Raw genomic sequence first — 16,956 nt, 5'->3', positions numbered from 1 at the left:
ATTTGTCTGCTGATGGGCATCTAGGTTGCTTCCATGTCCTGGCTATTATAAACAGTGCTGCGATGAACATTGGGGTGCACGTGTCTCTTTCAGTTCTGGTTTCCTCAGTGTGTATGCCCAGAAGTGGTATTGCTGGGTCATATGCCAGTTCTAATTCCAGTTTTTTAAGAAATCTCCACACTGTTCTCCATAGCAGCTGTACTAGTGTGCATTCCCACCAACAGTGTAAGAGGGTTCCCTTTTCGCCACACCCTCTCCAGCATTTATTGCTTGTAGACTTTTGGATAGCAGCCATCCTGACTGGTGTGTAATGGTATCTCATTGAGGTTTTGATTTGCATTTCTCTGATAATGAGTGATGTTGAGCATCTTTTCATGTGTTTGTTAGCCATCTATATGTCTTCTTTGGAGAAATGTCTGTTTAGATCTTTGGCCCATTTTTTGATTGGGTCATTTATTTTTCTGGAATTGAGCTGCAGCAGTTGCTTGTATATTTTTGAGATTAATCCTTTGTCTGTTTCTTCATTTGCTATTATTTTCTCCCATTCTGAAAGCTGTCTTTTCAACTTTGCTTATAGTTCCCTTTGTTGTGCAAAAGCTTTTAAGTTTAGTTAGGTCCCATTTGTTTATTTTTGCTTTTATTTCCAATATTCTGAAAAATATGGAACGCTTCACGAATTTGCGTGTCATTCTTGCGCAGGGGCCATGCTAATCTTCTCTGTATCATTCCAATTTTAGTATATGTGCTGCCGAAGCAAGCACAGGACCTAAGTGTTTAAAAGGGAGACTATGGTAAATGCTGAAGGCTAGTCCATTTAACATCTTTCTCAGGGGATTTTTCCTGAGCATGAGGTGAGGCAGGAGGCAAACGTTTGCAGCCAGTCTATGTCATAAGGAAAAGTCATGACAAGATATGGTTTCCTTTTATGGCTATGATTCCCCTACAGGTAGATGGGGGCGCTTTAGACCTAGTGAGGCTAGACTTAAGCAAGGCACTTGACAAAGTCTAAGTTCTGTCCTTGTAATCAAGTCAGGGAAAAAGCAGCAGCAGTGGCAAAAGCTAATCCTTAGACTAGTGCTGAAACAGTTGCTTAAGAGTAGCCTAGGAAGCTGTTAAATGTCCGAGATGTCTGTGCCACGGCCCTTTAGGCCCTGGAGTGAATTCCAGAAGTCAGGTTTTGGTAAACTCCCCAGATGATTCCCATGAGCAGACAGGCATGACATCTCTGAAGGAAGCTGACTGACAGACCAGAGAGAAGCTGAAGAGAGGTGTTCCAAGGTTCCATGCATGTTCCATTCCAGTCAACACTCTCATCAGTATCTCAGATAAGAATGAGAAGTTTATCACATTCAAGGATGACGTGAAACTGGACAAGATGGCAGAATTAGCATCCAAAATGATTTCAGCCTAAGTTTGACAAGATAAAAACCTAAGGTTAGGTTAAAATATGATTGTCAGTAAAATTTTCGTATCACCTTCAACTTCAAATCACAGGGGAGACCTCCAAAATTCATCTTATTATTTGTAATTTTAGAAAGTCAATGAAAAATAATGCAGGGATCTAGTCTGGTCAGAAGTCTTTCAGCCTGGGCAGGGAGATGATTGTATATAGTTAGATGTTGGGAGACAAAGAATCAATCATGCCGTCAATTCGGCACATGAATGGGGAGTTAATAGATTTCTATGAGGAGACTCAGGAAAAAAGACGTAATGTGTGTGACTTGAATCCAAAAATGTAGATACATGGCACATCAGTCTTAAGGTTATGGAATCAAGTATTAAAAAGGTGTATTGCATTTCATCAAGGTCCTGATTAAACACTCTAGTTATTAGTTAACTAGGATGCTACTTGTCCTCCTTAAAAGGTAAGCGTCTTTCAGTCTCAGAATTGAAAACTGAGTAGAGAAATATCTTAGAAAATTAAAACCCAATAATACTAATATTTTTGCATCATGAAAATTTAAAATTCAATATTTTACATACTTATGTTTGGGAATTGCATTTGAATGACAACTTTGTAATTTCAATGTAAATTGTCTAAGTAATTGATTCAGATGTCTGGTTTGCAGTGGAATTCTTACTAACTATATAATACAATATTTCAACACTTAACTCAGGGTTCATGATATTCATAAACTCAATTTATTAGACTTATATGAAATAATTAGTACTTGGAAAGTCTGCCAATCAGGCAATCAAATTAAATGGAAATAAAATATATTAAATTTATATATGCAATGTAAAATATGTGAAAGTATTTAATTAACTAGTTCTAAATGGATCAAATATTGTTCAAAGGCCTTTAGAGTAACTGCTAAAACTGCTAGGCACAACTTGAATAACAAGATTTATAAACTGAATTTAGAACCTGAGGAAGAATGAGGTTATTAAAAAGTAGTGACTTTAATAAAGTGAATATCAATCTTTGAAAACAAAATCAACACCTGAATAGTCTTTTATACATAGACAAGCTAGCCTTGAGTGAACCAAAATCTCACATCAGCTTGTCCAAAGTTGGAATGGCCCAGCAGCAAGTGTGAAAATGATGAAGGCTGGAGGCTGAGTCCTTGAAGCTCCACTGGTCTCAGGACGCTGAGTCTGCTGACAGCGGCTACAGTCTTGGGACTGAGCAGAGAGGTCCATGTTCAGAGAGGGAGCCTATCACTTCCCTCCACTGACCTCCACAGGTCAGGTCCCTTGGCGTATCCTCCTCACTCTCGGAAACCTATCTCTAGAACCAACTGTTGCTAGCTGTCCTGAGCCAGTTTGATCATTCACTGAGGTTCTTTTTAGTTTGGTTTTGTAGATAATACAGATATTTTAGCAGATAATAGAAACGGGTGAGATTAGTTGTCTCCCTACAAAGTCACTACTAAGTTATAACGAAAGCAGGTCTCCAAACAAATTCTTCCACATGTCTATCAGACATTTAATAAGCAAACATCTATCAGTGAATAAGCACAAAACAGTTCACACAATCTATCCTTTCATGTCATCTGACCGTACTTTTCAAGGAGAAGTTTCTAGAGGCAGATTCAACAATATTTTAGTGGCAGAAATCTGTACTTCTTATGGAGGAGCTGGCTTCCAAAACTGACAGGCCTCTTATGAAGGCATGGGCTCAAGCCCGTGAGGCAGCTTAGCAGGAACTAAAAACACCTTGGGCTCAAATATTGGCTGTCCCCATTCACCAACTTGGGAATTTTACATAATCTCTTCTGCCTTCCATTTCTTCATCTATAAGGCAGAGATAATTAAAAAAAAAAAAAAAACTACCTATTTTTAAGGTTGCTGTGGGAACTAAGGGCAATAATGCATATCATGTGCGTAGTGTCAAATAACCAGCAGTAATGAAATATAACCTATTATTGTCATTGTTCTGTGTAATTACAGAGGGAGAATTAGAGTTTATGGGTAAGAATGAGAAGTAAGAAAATAGTCAACTCACAAAAAGAATTTTCTGGCAATTATAGTATTATAAAAATAGATGAAGCTATCTTTTGCTGAAATAAATTCCTGCCAAGGTCAGTATTCAAGATGAAACTGTCTGTGGACTTATCAGAGGTTTATCTAAGCTTTCAGAGGAGATTCCTATTGAGGGTGGAAGATTAGATACAGAGAGGTCTCTGTCCTCTCCAGCACACAGATTCTGTAATATTGGCCCCTTTTCTTTTCTTGTAGGTGTAGTTTAGACATGATTATCCACAGGTGGTCACAGAAGGGTTCTCTAGCCTTGCAGTTTTACAGATTGAGAAGGTTGGTCTGGAGAAATCACTTTTTCTTAATTTCTAACTCTGTCCTTTTTAAGAAAAATGGTGAAATGCTTTTCTGCTGCACCTTTATTCCTGTTATAAGCAGTGTAATTTCCTGCTTTCATGTTTCTTTCAGGTGCACCAAACATCCACCAGTCTGACATTTCTCATTCTCCACTTTACAGCAGTAGTCACACACACCCTCAAACAACCCTCATTCTCTACTTGTTTTAAAAGATACAACAGGACCTTGTTTCTGGGATTAAAATTGTGCCCTGGGCTACTTCTCTAGCTTCCTGCCATTTGTATTTCTATGCCATTTGATTCTTGCATGATTTTTGTATATTTACCCACCCCTGCACCCCTTCTCTCCTCTGAGAAAGACTACAACTAGCTCTTTATTTAGGAAGTTCCTGCTCTAATGCCTCTACCTGTGCAGACATCACTTCCTGACTTCTCCCAGGCTTAAATCATGTATGGTCCCCATCTCTGACCTTGCCCAGTTATGTCTGCTCATTCTCCCCATTTCTTGGTTATCAGTTCAGCCTCTCAGTCATGTCCAACTCTTTGCAACCCCATGGAGTGCAGCACACCAGGCCTCCCTGTCCATCACTAGCTCCTAGAGCTTACATTTCACCTCAGAATTTCCCTAACACCCAAATCTGTCACCTTTACTCCACGTTTTAAAAAATTACAATCAATTTTTAACCAGCTCATGTTTCCTGTGCCCATTGCTTCACGCATGAAGAGTCAGAGGAATCCCTTGATTCTTGATGAATAGACTAATCATAAAATAATACAAATGATTTGTAAACATTTAAAAATGCTCATCCCCCCTAATACGAAAAAAAATATAAGCCAGTAGAGACAATAAAGTACTTTTTTACTCTTACAAAATGAGTTGATAGGAAACCAGGCAAATACTGCAAATCTGGTGAGTATACCCTAGGACAGGCACCTGTGCCTATTCTGTTGATAAGACTGTAACTTGATACCAGTTTTTGAGAAAGCAGTTTGGCAAAATATAATATGGAAATACGACCATATATACTTTTGGGGACAAAGAGGTTCATCACAACATTACTCAGAGTATGTAAAATAAGGTAATAGATAAGAAAGTTTGCCATAACTGAATATTTTGCAGTCACTCAATGCTTTTTTATTCCTCTATTTTTTTTAATTAAACTTTTTATTTTGAGATCATTGTACACTCACATGCAGTTGGAAGAACTAATGCAGAGGGATTTTATGTACTCTTTACCCAGTGTGCAAAACTGCAGCACAGTATCACAATCAGAATGCTGAGGTTGAGACAGTTAGGATGCAGAAGGTTTCCATCACTATAAGGATCCTTCATGTTTTACTTTTAATCACTTGATGATTCCCACTCCCTCTTTTAGCCCCTTATCTGTTATCTCTTTGTCCACTTTTTGCCATTTCAAACAAGTTATATAAATAGAATCATACGGTACATAAGTTTTTGGGATTGGCTTTTTTTCACTCAGCCTAATTCTCTGGAGATTCATCCATGTTGTTGCATTTATCAATAATTCATTTCTTTTTATTCTATGAGTAGTATTCCATGATATGGGTATACACAGTTTGTTTAGCCAGCCCTTTGAAAGGCATCTGGGTTGTTTTCACTTTGAGGGAATAATGAATCAAGCTGCCGTAAACATTCAGGCTTAGGTGTTTACATGAACAGAACTTTGCATTTCTCAAGAGATGTGCAATTGCTGGGTCATACGTTAGTTGCATGTTTAATTTTTTAGGAAACTGCCAAACTGTTTTCCACAGGGACTGAACCTTTTCACCCTCCAGCAATGTATGAGGGATGCGGTTTTTCCTCACCCCCATCAGCATTTGATGTTGGCACTATTTTTATTTTAGTTATTCTGATAGGTGTATAGTGGTATCCCATTGTGGTTTTCATTTGCATTTCTCTAGTGGCTAATGATGTTGAATAATCTTCAAATCTTATTTGCCATCTATATATTGTCTATGCTGAAATTCTTTTCATGCCTTTTGCCATTTTCTATTTGGATAGCTTGGTTTTTTACTATTGTATTTTTTAAAAACTGAGATATAGGTAATATATCATATGACTCATCCTTTTAAGATGTACAATTTAGTAATTTTAAGTACATTCAGAAGATTGTATAACCATGACACTTTATGTAATTCCAGAACATGGTAATCACTCATATTTATTAGCAATCACTTTCCATTCTCTCCTTCCTCACCCCTGGCAACTTCTAATCTACTTTCTATTTCTCTGCATTTGCCTTTCTGGGATATTTAATATAAATAAAATCATATAATATATAACTTTATGTGACTGATTGGGTATAAGGTGTTCAAGGTTTATCCATATTGTAGATGTATCAGTGTTTCATTGCTTTTTTTTTTATTGCCGTACGATATTAAATTGTATGGAAATATCACATTTTGCTTGGCTAGTCATCAACTTACGGGCATTTTTAGTGAATATGAATAATGCTGCCATGTACATTTGTTTGTGTACACATATTTTCAATTCTTTGGCTATACACCTAGGTGTAGGATTGATGAGTAACATGCAGGTTCTACATTTAACACTGTGTTACATTCCCAACAGCCACTTATGAGCATGTAGGAAGTATAAAGATTAAGGAAGAGGCTCTGCCATTTCAGACGAGCTATTTCACTGTGGGCAACTAATTATTCCTGAGCCGAGATAACGATTCTGACCTCACATCGCATCGTTGCAGAGGAGCCACATGTGAAATGATATAAGTGACAGTCACTCAAGTGTCCTACACAGACAATGAGCAAGCGGCTATTTCTCACACGCTTCCCAGGAGCTGCTACCACACTTTTTAAATGTCCCTTGGAGCCAGTCCTCCTCCACAAGAACGCACATCAAATGCTCTCTCATTATCACATCTGACAAAGCAGATCCTAGCTGTTAATGACAAATTAGAGCATACCAGTTACCCTTCTCTCTAAGAAAGCGGTGCGCCTCAGCTCTGCAGGGAACACTTGTTTTTCGGAAGCTAGCTTTGGGATTTGGAGGAGTGAGCTGGGGAGGTGGTTCCCGCAGAGGCCTGAGGAAGGACCCTTGCTTGCTCCCCTCTCCCAGATATCCAGAATCTTCGGCACAAACAGCCCGGGGAGAGGAGGGGACAGGAGGAGGCCTAGGGCCTCTGAGGAAGGCCGTGGTTGTCTCCCGTCTTCTCATGGCCCTCAGCAGCTCCTGGGTGAGTAACGGCCCGGGGCCTCGGCTCAGCCCCGTCACAGGCCCCCCTGACGGCCGCGCACCACGCGGTGTCCTGACGGGCCTCCGCCCTGGCGCCTTCCCAGACCGCGGCTGCCATGTTTCACAAGGCGCGGGGGCAGCCACAAACGAGCGTTCATGTAAGAGGGCAACAGGGGCGGTGAGAGCGCCGGAAAACAGATCCCAGGGAAACTGGCTAAAGGAACGGAGGCAGTTCTGCCCGGAAGAGCAAAAGGCAGAGGAGCGGGACACGAAAGCCCGCTGTGCGGAAGGAAGGAGCCCCCTTGGTCTCTGTGGCGCTGAGAACTCAGCCAGGACCAAAGCGTGGGCGGAAAGTCAGAGATGTGTTAGGCTCAAAAGGATTCCAACTAATAATTAAAGCTGCCCAACGTGAAGGAGTCACAAATTAATGCATTCTTAAAATGCTCTATTCCATGAGGCTTTCACATACCCACGTGTCTCTCAGTGAAATAGCTAAGCTGTTAATGGCACAGTGTACCGTGAGAAGGAATAGATTAACTGCGTATTGCCTCTACGTAGCTATGCTCAGAGGTTAGCCTAATGGACACACACGATAAAAGAAGAGATCCTACGCTTCTGTGGGCTTTTCTCCAGGGCTGCTGGGGTCCCAAGGACCCGAGGGGTGGAAGCCTGCCGTACAATCCCACTTCTCACCGACCAGGTCCCCTTCTCCTGTGACCACTGACGCAGCTGGACAGAGATATACCGAAGTGTTTAAAAGACTCTGAAAGAAAAGGAGTATCACTAGAGAGATTTGACCTTGAAAATCAAATGAATGAAGTATAGGCTCTAAGGATAATTACCGACCTAATGAACTTGCAGCCCAGGAAGACCGATCTCTGAGAACTTCCTCCTGTCTCCTTGTGCAGTCAGGGGCTCAGGGGACCAGGTAGTCTCCATCTTTCTTTCCTTTCCCCATCAAAATTCATTCCTGCTGTGTTCCCTGGGAGTCTTGTTTCCTGAAGCGCACCCAGTTCATGGCCAGCAAACTTCAAGGCTTCTCCGTGCAGAATAATGGGAGGATTCAGGCATTGTGGCTGGGTGAGAAGTATTTCTGGCCAAAAGTGAGTTCCTCAAAGCCCAGGATAGAGGTGGTTATCTAGTTCAGAGATGTTAAAATATTTTTGTTCTAAAAGAAGAGAGACTCTTGGGAGTTCTCTGGCGGCCTAGTTGTTAGGAACTGGGGCTTTCACTGGGGAGGCCTGAGTTCAATCCCCCGTCAGGGAACCATCCCACATGCTGTGCAGGGTGGCAAAAATGCAAAAAAATTAAAATTAAAAATTTGGAAAAGAGAATAGAGTATTTCCATCATGCAATTTCTAAGTTAACAGTAAAGCTTTTCATCCTAAGTTTAAATACTTTCAAAGGTTATAATTTGAAATATGTTGTAAATGTTTCTGTTCTAACATAAAAGTTGAATTTCTTTCATAAATGTATGCAATCAAATCTAAACACCGTGGCAACTGATAATCCATAACTTCATTTTTTAAAAACAAGTTTTTAACTTGCAGAAATTTGATTTTTTTTCATGAACTTAAATTTTTATTCCAGTTCCAAGAGTTGTAATTAATAAAATTTTTGTAAGACTTTATTGATCACCCAGCACATTTATCTGCAGTAAAAAAATGTATCTAAATTTAGAAACTTTTATGTTCTGTGATCATAAAACTGTAAGCATTAAAACAAGCTGGTTGTATAAATTAGCATCATTAGCAATTCACTACTAACTAAAACTACATATATTATATTTATTATTAAACACAAAAGTTGAAATTAGAATGAAAATATACCTTAAAAAGATGATGAATATTTTAAATTAGCTCAAGCATCTGTAGATGAATATTACTTAATCCTAAAATGAGACATTGGTTATCAATTCTATTTCTTTTGTATGTTTTTAAGCTGTAAACTGTAGGAGCTGAAAGTGTTTTATGATAGTAATGTAATTTAACTCTTTGAACTCCTTCCATGTTATATGCCAAAATTCATATGATTATCTACTATCAAAGCATATCTTTAATCTTCTTTCACCTGACAACTTGATTAGGTCCTTCTGCATTTTTTTTTTATAGGTGGTGAATTGGAAAGCACCCTGACTTGCAAAGGGATTTGTCCTCATCATTAAAATCTAATTCACTTGCTCAGTTTCTGGGAAGAAAGATCTTTGCAAAGATTTATCAAATAATTTCTAATTACCCTAAACCCACCTTTTAAAATCCCATGTCTTCAGAAATGAAAGGAATAATAGATAGATATTAATTTCATTACACTTTTGTCAAAACAATGCTTTTTTATCAAATATTTTTATGATATTTCTTGCCTTAACCATATTATCATTACCTTAGAGTTGCAGGTTTGGCCCATTAACAGAACTTGTCCATCACAAACATCTTTGGCAGAGTTAGTCTTCACTGTCAAACCTTATTAGTCAAATCAGATACACTCTCTGTAGAAAAAAACCTTGAATTCACTTTTCAATTCAGATAGTTATTTCGAGGATTATTATAAAAAATGAATGAGAATTAAGTCTATATTGTGAAACTGACCACTGAAACCAATCATAATTAAAATGATATGAACCTAATATAATTAATTATTCCATGTTTAAATAAGTTATAAAAATAAAATTATCCATACACTTTCTTCAATCAAGTAAGAAGAATGATGAAAGGCATGACATGTCTCTAGTAAAACTGAATGAGGCTATTGAATGCTGCTGATTGACTTTGGAGGATAAATAAGAACTGGTGAAAAAATGAGAAGCACCACAAATAATAGAAGGGTTTTAGGCTTCTAATAAGTCTAGCAGCACACTAATATTTTTAATGATGTTATGAAAAACATATTAAACATTTTATAAGATAGGATATGATGAGAATTGACTATAATTGAAACAAATTATATATATATATTTTTATATATATATATAATTGAAAATAGTATTTTATGCTATGGTTTGATACCACAGGTTTTGACAGTTTTATTAACTAATGCACATCAAGTCTGAAAGAGACCATATGAAAATTTTTTAATCCTTGAATTTTACCCATTTTATCTTGTAAAAATTGAGTATTTTCAAAAGGCATCCTGATTACATTTAAAATAATCAGCAATGCAAGCTTATACTGCTGTAGCTGTTCTAGGCTACTTTCTTCCCAGGTTAAGAAATATCCTAGGGATGAGTATGGAGATCAGTGGGGGAAAAAATGCTTAAAATCACATGAACAAGCCATTTTGGGTATTCAGTGTTTTCTACTGATTTTCTCTTTGCTTCCCCCTCTTAGGACTCTCTCTTAACAGCAAGGCATTTTTTGACAAGAGTCAAGAGGAGAAAGCATTAAATAAAAATTGTTATTATTTCCCTCACTGCATTTTACCAATATTATCTGAATTCTGAAATCCCATGAATCCAAACACCTCATTTCTATGTTTTCTAATCTATCACTTTGAATGTGTATATAAGAAGGGAAAGCCCAAAGCATAATGAATTTATGATTAATCATTAAAGCAACCTTCCTCTTTGCCACATCTGCAGTTTTTGTGTCATATTAAGGACAACGCATTATATTAAGAATTGGGATGTGTGAGACCTATATCTTTTTTAAAATAATGTGGAGAGGACTATTATAAACATAGGCTCATTCTCAGCAGAACAATCTTAGGAAAGAGTCCAGTATGCATAGAGGATCTAGAAAAGAGTTTCCTTAAAACTACCTATGAGCGTAGACTCCTGGGAAAGACTTCACATGCCCTGAGGTACATGTACCTTGGTTTGAAGACCATGCATTTTTCAGACCTATAGTAGTCTAACCTGACCCAGTCCAAGGTGTTTTAGCCTGGGACTCTCAGTCACTGGGGGAGGGTAATTCAAAAGTTGAGAAGAGGGCCTGGAGCTGCAAAGGGAACTGCATCAGCCCTGTTTGTTTCCAGTCTGGCCTTCACAACTATCAAAGATCTTAGAGGGTCCTCTGACCATTTATGGGTGCGTCTCTGAAATTAGAAGATTCCTGTTGCAAACTCAAGTGCCAACAGAGTGAGGCAGGGGAGGTAAATGAACAAAGCAGACGGTACGAGATGAGCAGGGTGAGGACTGGATGTGTGAGGGACCATGCCTCATCAGAGATGGAGGCTGCTACTCAGCTCTCATTTTTCAAGGGAAGCCCCAAACCTGCATTTTCATGTGAAATCTTCCAACTTGTAAATGGTGGAAATTAAATCAACATTTTTATAAAACACATTTTGCAGGCAAAACAAGTCTGCAGGTCCTATCTAGTCCATGGTTTTTGGTTAGCAATCTCTGTGCAAAGTCCACAGGGTAATATTTTTACCTCTAGAGAGAGAACAAAGCACAGTCTTTAATCAGAGTTTGGGTCTCCTGCTCTGACTCTGGCTAGTGCTCCAGTTTCTTAGCTCCACATCAGCAGCTTATTCAGTTCAGTCCAGTCACTCAGTAACATCCGACTCTTTGGGACCCCATGGACTGCAGCCAGCCAGACTTCCCTGTCCATCACCAACTCTTGGAGCTTACTGAAACTCATGTGCATCAGGTTGGTGATACCATCCAACCATCTCATCCTCTGTTGTCCCCTACTTCTCCTGCCTTCAATCTTTCCCAGCATCAGGATCTTTTTCAATGAGTCAGTTCTTCACATCAGGTGGCCAAAAGTATTGGAGTTTCAGCTTCAGCATCAATCTTTCCAATGAATATTCAGGACTGATTTCCTTTAGGATGGACTGGTTGGATCTCCTTGCAGTCCAAGGGACTCTCAAGTGTCTTCTCCAACACCACAGTTCAAAAGCGTCAATTCTTTGGCATTCAGCTTTCTTTATAGTCCAACTCTCACATCCATACATGACTACTGGAAAAACCATAGCTTGAATAACCCTGAACAAGTTGTAGCTGATCTTCACAACATGGATCCTGCAAATTTACGTTGAAATGCATAGTTAATTATCGTGTTTCAAGCTTCATAGGGAACAAGGGGGTAGTCATCATCAAACCCAAGCCATTGAGTTGGATGGAACTTTAAACATCATTTATTCTAGCGTCCCTGTTTTGATAGTTTCTGATAACATTTTCTAAATATTCCTTTCTGAGTCAATAGCACTTGGGTTAAGAAACAGTATTATAGCTCCTGGATGCGCTCCTCTTCTGCCTTCAGTCTCTGGAGCTCCAAGGATTGTAAAACATCAATCAAAGAAACAACTATGAGTCTACTATCAGCCATTCTCACTTTCAGCCCCCGGCCTACAATTACCCTGAGGCTTTAACTTCAGATGGTGTGCTGGTTTTCAAATCTATCCACAAATATTTTGATACTCCTCCCTTCAGGAGGTAGAGCTTAATTCCCTCTCCGTGACTGTGAGCTATACTTAGAGACTTCTAATGAACAGAGTATGATGGATGATGGTGACTTCTGAGAAGAGTTCACAGGCATTATGGCTTGCTCCCAGCTCTCTCTTAAATTACTCACTGTGGGGGAAGCCAGAGGTCATGAGTACACGTGAGTGGCCCTGTGGAGAAGCCCATGTGTGGGAGAACTGAATTCTCCTGCCAACAACCATGTGAGCAAGCCACACTGGGAGCTGATTCTCCAGCCCTGGTTAAGCCTTCAGATAATTGCAGCCTGCTGACCTCTTGACTGTAAACCCAGAAGAAATGCTGTGCCATAACCACTAGCTCAGCTGCTCCTGACCCCTAACCAACAGAATCCAGGAGACAATAAACTTATGTTGTTCCAAGGTGTCAAGTGTGGTTGTTATGTGGCAAAAGATTAATATAGAGGGGCATAAAGCAACCCAGACTACCATCTCTCTGGCCTGGTCTCATCACGTTTTCTGTTCTGAGTTTAACAAGAGCAAGAAGGCAACATGTAACCCCTCACAGCTGTGATAACACATATAAGTGATGGGAGCCTCCTGAGTGAGGAAAATAGTAACAATATAAGATGAAAGGTAATTGTATTTGAAGAGCACTTCTCTTACATTTAGAAGTACTTACCTTAGGTGGGATTACCAAAACAGTGTAGCCCCATTTAACAATTTTCTTCCAAGTTGAGAAGATTCCGATGATCTGGTAGGCAATTCTGCCCTAAAGCTCCTTTCTCTTAATAAGATTAAACGTTAAGATAAAATAAGAATCTTGACCAAAATCTGAGATATGCATTAATTTCAAAAGCAATTCCCCAATTTAAAAGTCCCTCCTGACACAAACAGAGGTGTCAAGAACCAAGATTCCCCAGACAGCATCTGATCCCCTTTCTCCAAAGCCTGAACTCCCAGCTTGGGGCAATGCTATCTTCGGCTCCTCTCCGGTCTCTCTCTGGCTCTTAGACATCTGCTTCTTAGCCCGTTCTGGTGAAACCCAAATAGCTAAGTAGTAGGGTTTACTACCAGTCAACTTAACAACTTGTATTAATATGTACACCCAACTGAAGTTTCACTGATAATAGATGAGGATGGACCAGCTAGCATTTCTCATACACAGGGAGAGAATAAATTCCCTGAATTGTTGGGTTTCAGCATCCCAGGACACCTCCAGAAGGTTCTGGTGATGCTTATCTTATCATTTGCTAGATTACAGGTAGCTGGGTACATGTGAATTCAAGACTTAAAATTCTATCTCAAAATTCTAGCCACTTACAAGACTTTTCTTATATGTTTATACACTTTTGTGAGTATATACAAATATTCCAGGAAGAAGCAAGGTTAGGTATCTTTTGGTATGGGTTAAAAACCCCACAGAGTAAGTCTTTATGGCAAGGGCAAAAAAGAATGTTTTGAGGTGTGAGGGAGTGCACTGAAAGAGCAAAACAAAAGTGCAGAAATAAAAGGGTCTTGGTTTAATTCTCCATTGTATCCATAGGCAGCTCTACAAGTACCATCCTAATGAGCCGTTGCCTAGGCCCTCATCTCATAAAACCCTCAGAAGGCAAAATGCATGAAAGGCAGAGCTGATTCTATCTCTTTTGATATTTGCCCTTGGATCTACTTTTGGGTCTCTGAGAGCACATGAATTAACATGAGACAGTGAAAGTATTCAAAAGTAGGCCTTCCCAATGATGAGCCAAGCCAGTTACCATACAGCTTGCATATTTATTGAACAAATACTACTAAAATAGCTAAAATACATTGGGTACTTGTCGTGAGTGCATCAGTAAAGATCACATTGTTACAAAAGCCTGCATATTCAGCAGTACACAACTGCAACTCTACGTAAATGCCACAGATGCAGAATACTGTTTTCTTGCTCTATTTACACAGCGGATATACCTACTCTAACAAAGGAGGTAGGGGGGAAATGCACAGGAAACTCAGGCCAATGGGGAGCGAGAAGAGAAGGAAGAAGTGCAGCGCATGCGTCAGTCGGTGTGTAACAGTCAGAAGCGGGACAGTTCAGAACGAAGCCTGCCCTGTCAAAGGAAGAGCTAAAAGACAGTTATATAAAAATCAAGGTGGGCTTTCAGACTGGCTAACACAACAACATTCCGTGAGTAGATGGTATTGTCTGATTGTAGTTTTGTTTATCCATTTCATTGGGAGCAAGGACAAAAATGTAAAATCTACACCTTGCTTATCAGGACTGTTGAAAAAGAGTGCTCTGCCTTTTAAAGAAAGAATTTTTGTTTTTGGTAAAGACATTTTCTTCAACCTAATTTTTGGGAAAGGTGTAACTTTCATGTTCCTACTGGGATGCTAATTTGGGGGATTTCTTCCCCCACCTCCCCCCCCCCCACCCAGAGGGCATTTATAAAAAGGGGAAAAAAAAGAGTTTGCCCCTTTCCCCCTGAATATTCTTTCAAATGAAAGAACCAAAAGAGACACCTAAAAACGCCTGTCAAATTATTGCTTTTCGTTCACTAAGTTAGGCAGGCGAGGCTACCGAAAGGAAGAGATTTGGTAAGGAAATTACAGTTTTGTGATTGCTCCCGCTACAGTGACTGCGTGTCCGGGAGTGCCAGCCGGTGAGCCGGGGTCTCCTGCCCCGCGGTGGCACCCGCTCAACCCCCAACGCTGACGAAGAAAGCCACACTGAAGACACGAGGAGAACAGGTCAATCCAGTCTAGAGAACGACATTCAGGGAAACAGAGTACCAACACCTTCTTAGAACATGAAAATAAAAAATAACTCCATCAGAGCTACCTCGCCAAGGAGCATGTTGAAAGTCCAAAATAGCACCATTCATCAGTGTCTCAGGTCCTGTGGCAGCTTCTCGGTCACTTACCACAAGGAAACGATGAGTTTCAAACTACTTCTATACATCAAAAGAGTACATGGGTAAAATATAGAGATATACAGACAATTGATGAACATAAACTACTAGGCTTGTTACATCTAAATGAAAAAAAAAAAAAAAAAAAAGGGGACTCTCAGCCTCTGCAAGAAGCAGTCAGGAGCTGTGTGAGTGAAAAGGCAGAAGTGGACCGGTTGTGTGAGAGCAGAGGGGGTTTGAGTTGTGGAAGACTGTCGTAGCAAACCAGGCCTGAAGGCCCACCTGTAAGGGTTGTAAACGTGGATTCACAGTGTGAAATTCTGAGCGTTTTCACTTGAGTCAGAATGATTAAAAACTGGTTTGATGATACCTATTTGTCCACTGTAAAATCTCTAAAGCAAGGCTCAGAGTCCCATAGTTTCTTCTTATACTTGATGATTTACACAGAAAAAAATCCCATATATGATACCATGACCTCATCAATACCCATACACCATATGTAATACAAATGGAGGTGATTAAAAAGAGTGGAGGTAACTGGTTCCTGGGGAGTGGAGTTCATTGCTGCCAAGTGGAGTCAGGGAGGCAGCCCCGATCTCGCCATCCTTCTTGCGGTTCACTTCCTTGGGGACAGGAAGTCTTCCCTGAAGAGCACACAGACAGACACACACAAAAAGAAATACACTGAGTCATGCTTTTAAAACCACTTGAACATTTTTGCTTCTTCCTCCCAACTTTATCCCTGACTCCCAACATTTTGCAGAGTTTACATATTAAACACAGTTCACCTGAATGTAAATATTAGGCCTGTGAGGGCATGAAGTCATTAAACACTAGCTGCCTTGGCTGCAGTAGAATCAAGTGCTTCTCTAAGGGCTGAGCCCAGCCATGTGGGAGGCAGCATTCCCCAAAGTCAGGGTTCTAAAAACACTTTCTGGGATCAAATATGGCCTGACAGAAGACTGGGTGAGAGGTTCCTAGGAGTGTTAATGCTTTTTTTTTTTTTTTAAGAGTTGAATGACTGTGGTGGAAAGGGATAATTGTTTTATAATAGTTAAAATATTTAAAGCATATCACAACTGCAACAAATATAATTTATGAACATTTTATTCTAGAAGCAAGTGGCCCAGGCCCTATAGGCCTTACAGTGAGAACCAAAAGTGGGTACTAAAGACATGGGAGTGTTTGGGAGGGAAATCATGTGGGCTGGGGGTGGGCAGGCAGCAGCTGCAGAAGAGAGGAGACAAGAGGGAAACCAGGGCCAGAAGAGCGGGAGACTCAGCTAGTTGGGACTGACTGGGGCTCTTCTAGTCTATCTTCACAATTCTGATGAGTGAGGTTTTGTGTATCCGACTAGGAGAATCCAAATACACTGTGACCGAGGACCCATTGAGCACCCACGGGGAGGAGATCCCCACCACAATCAAACAGCAGGAGGACAGGACAATGAGGCCCACCTGCCCAAGCAATGATACAAAATAAAGGTCTTATCACAACTAGATGTCATGCCCCACTCAGGAATGAAAACAGTGAACATATGACAAGAGTCTCTTTTAGCCTAACCATTAAGTATAGGAATTTTCTTGGGGGAAAAAAAAAAAAATCCATTATGGTTTTAAAAGATCTGTTGGGATTTTTTTTTTTCTTTTTGTTAAGGCCACGTGTTCTAAAAGGATAGTTATAATAAGCTAATTTGACTGGATATAGGTACTTG

General features: G+C 39.9%; 1 protein-coding gene and 1 non-coding gene across 3 annotated transcripts in view; both read right to left on the bottom strand.

Annotated features, from left to right (window-relative positions):
- Nucleotides 1-654: 654 nt before the first annotated feature.
- On the bottom strand, nt 655-761 carry LOC136172693 (U6 spliceosomal RNA). Its single transcript, XR_010664047.1, has one exon. It is a non-coding gene; the product is annotated as a U6 spliceosomal RNA (small nuclear RNA).
- A 13,343-nt stretch (nt 762-14,104) lies between these two features.
- The window catches only part of NREP (neuronal regeneration related protein), a 33,344-nt gene continuing 30,492 nt past the window's right edge, over nt 14,105-16,956 (bottom strand). For both annotated transcript variants that reach the window (XM_065940501.1, XM_065940502.1), the window contains exon 5: nt 14,105-15,886. In XM_065940501.1, coding sequence (XP_065796573.1) covers nt 15,761-15,886 — 126 coding nt within the window. In that variant the 3' untranslated portion in view covers nt 14,105-15,760. The remainder of the gene's footprint in view (nt 15,887-16,956) is intronic.

This window comes from Muntiacus reevesi, chromosome 7 (genome assembly GCF_963930625.1).
Source record: "Muntiacus reevesi chromosome 7, mMunRee1.1, whole genome shotgun sequence".
Taxonomy (NCBI): Eukaryota; Metazoa; Chordata; class Mammalia; order Artiodactyla; family Cervidae; genus Muntiacus; species Muntiacus reevesi.
The sequence above is the reverse complement of the archived record's forward strand: the minus strand, read 5'-3'. Positions and strand labels throughout refer to the sequence as shown.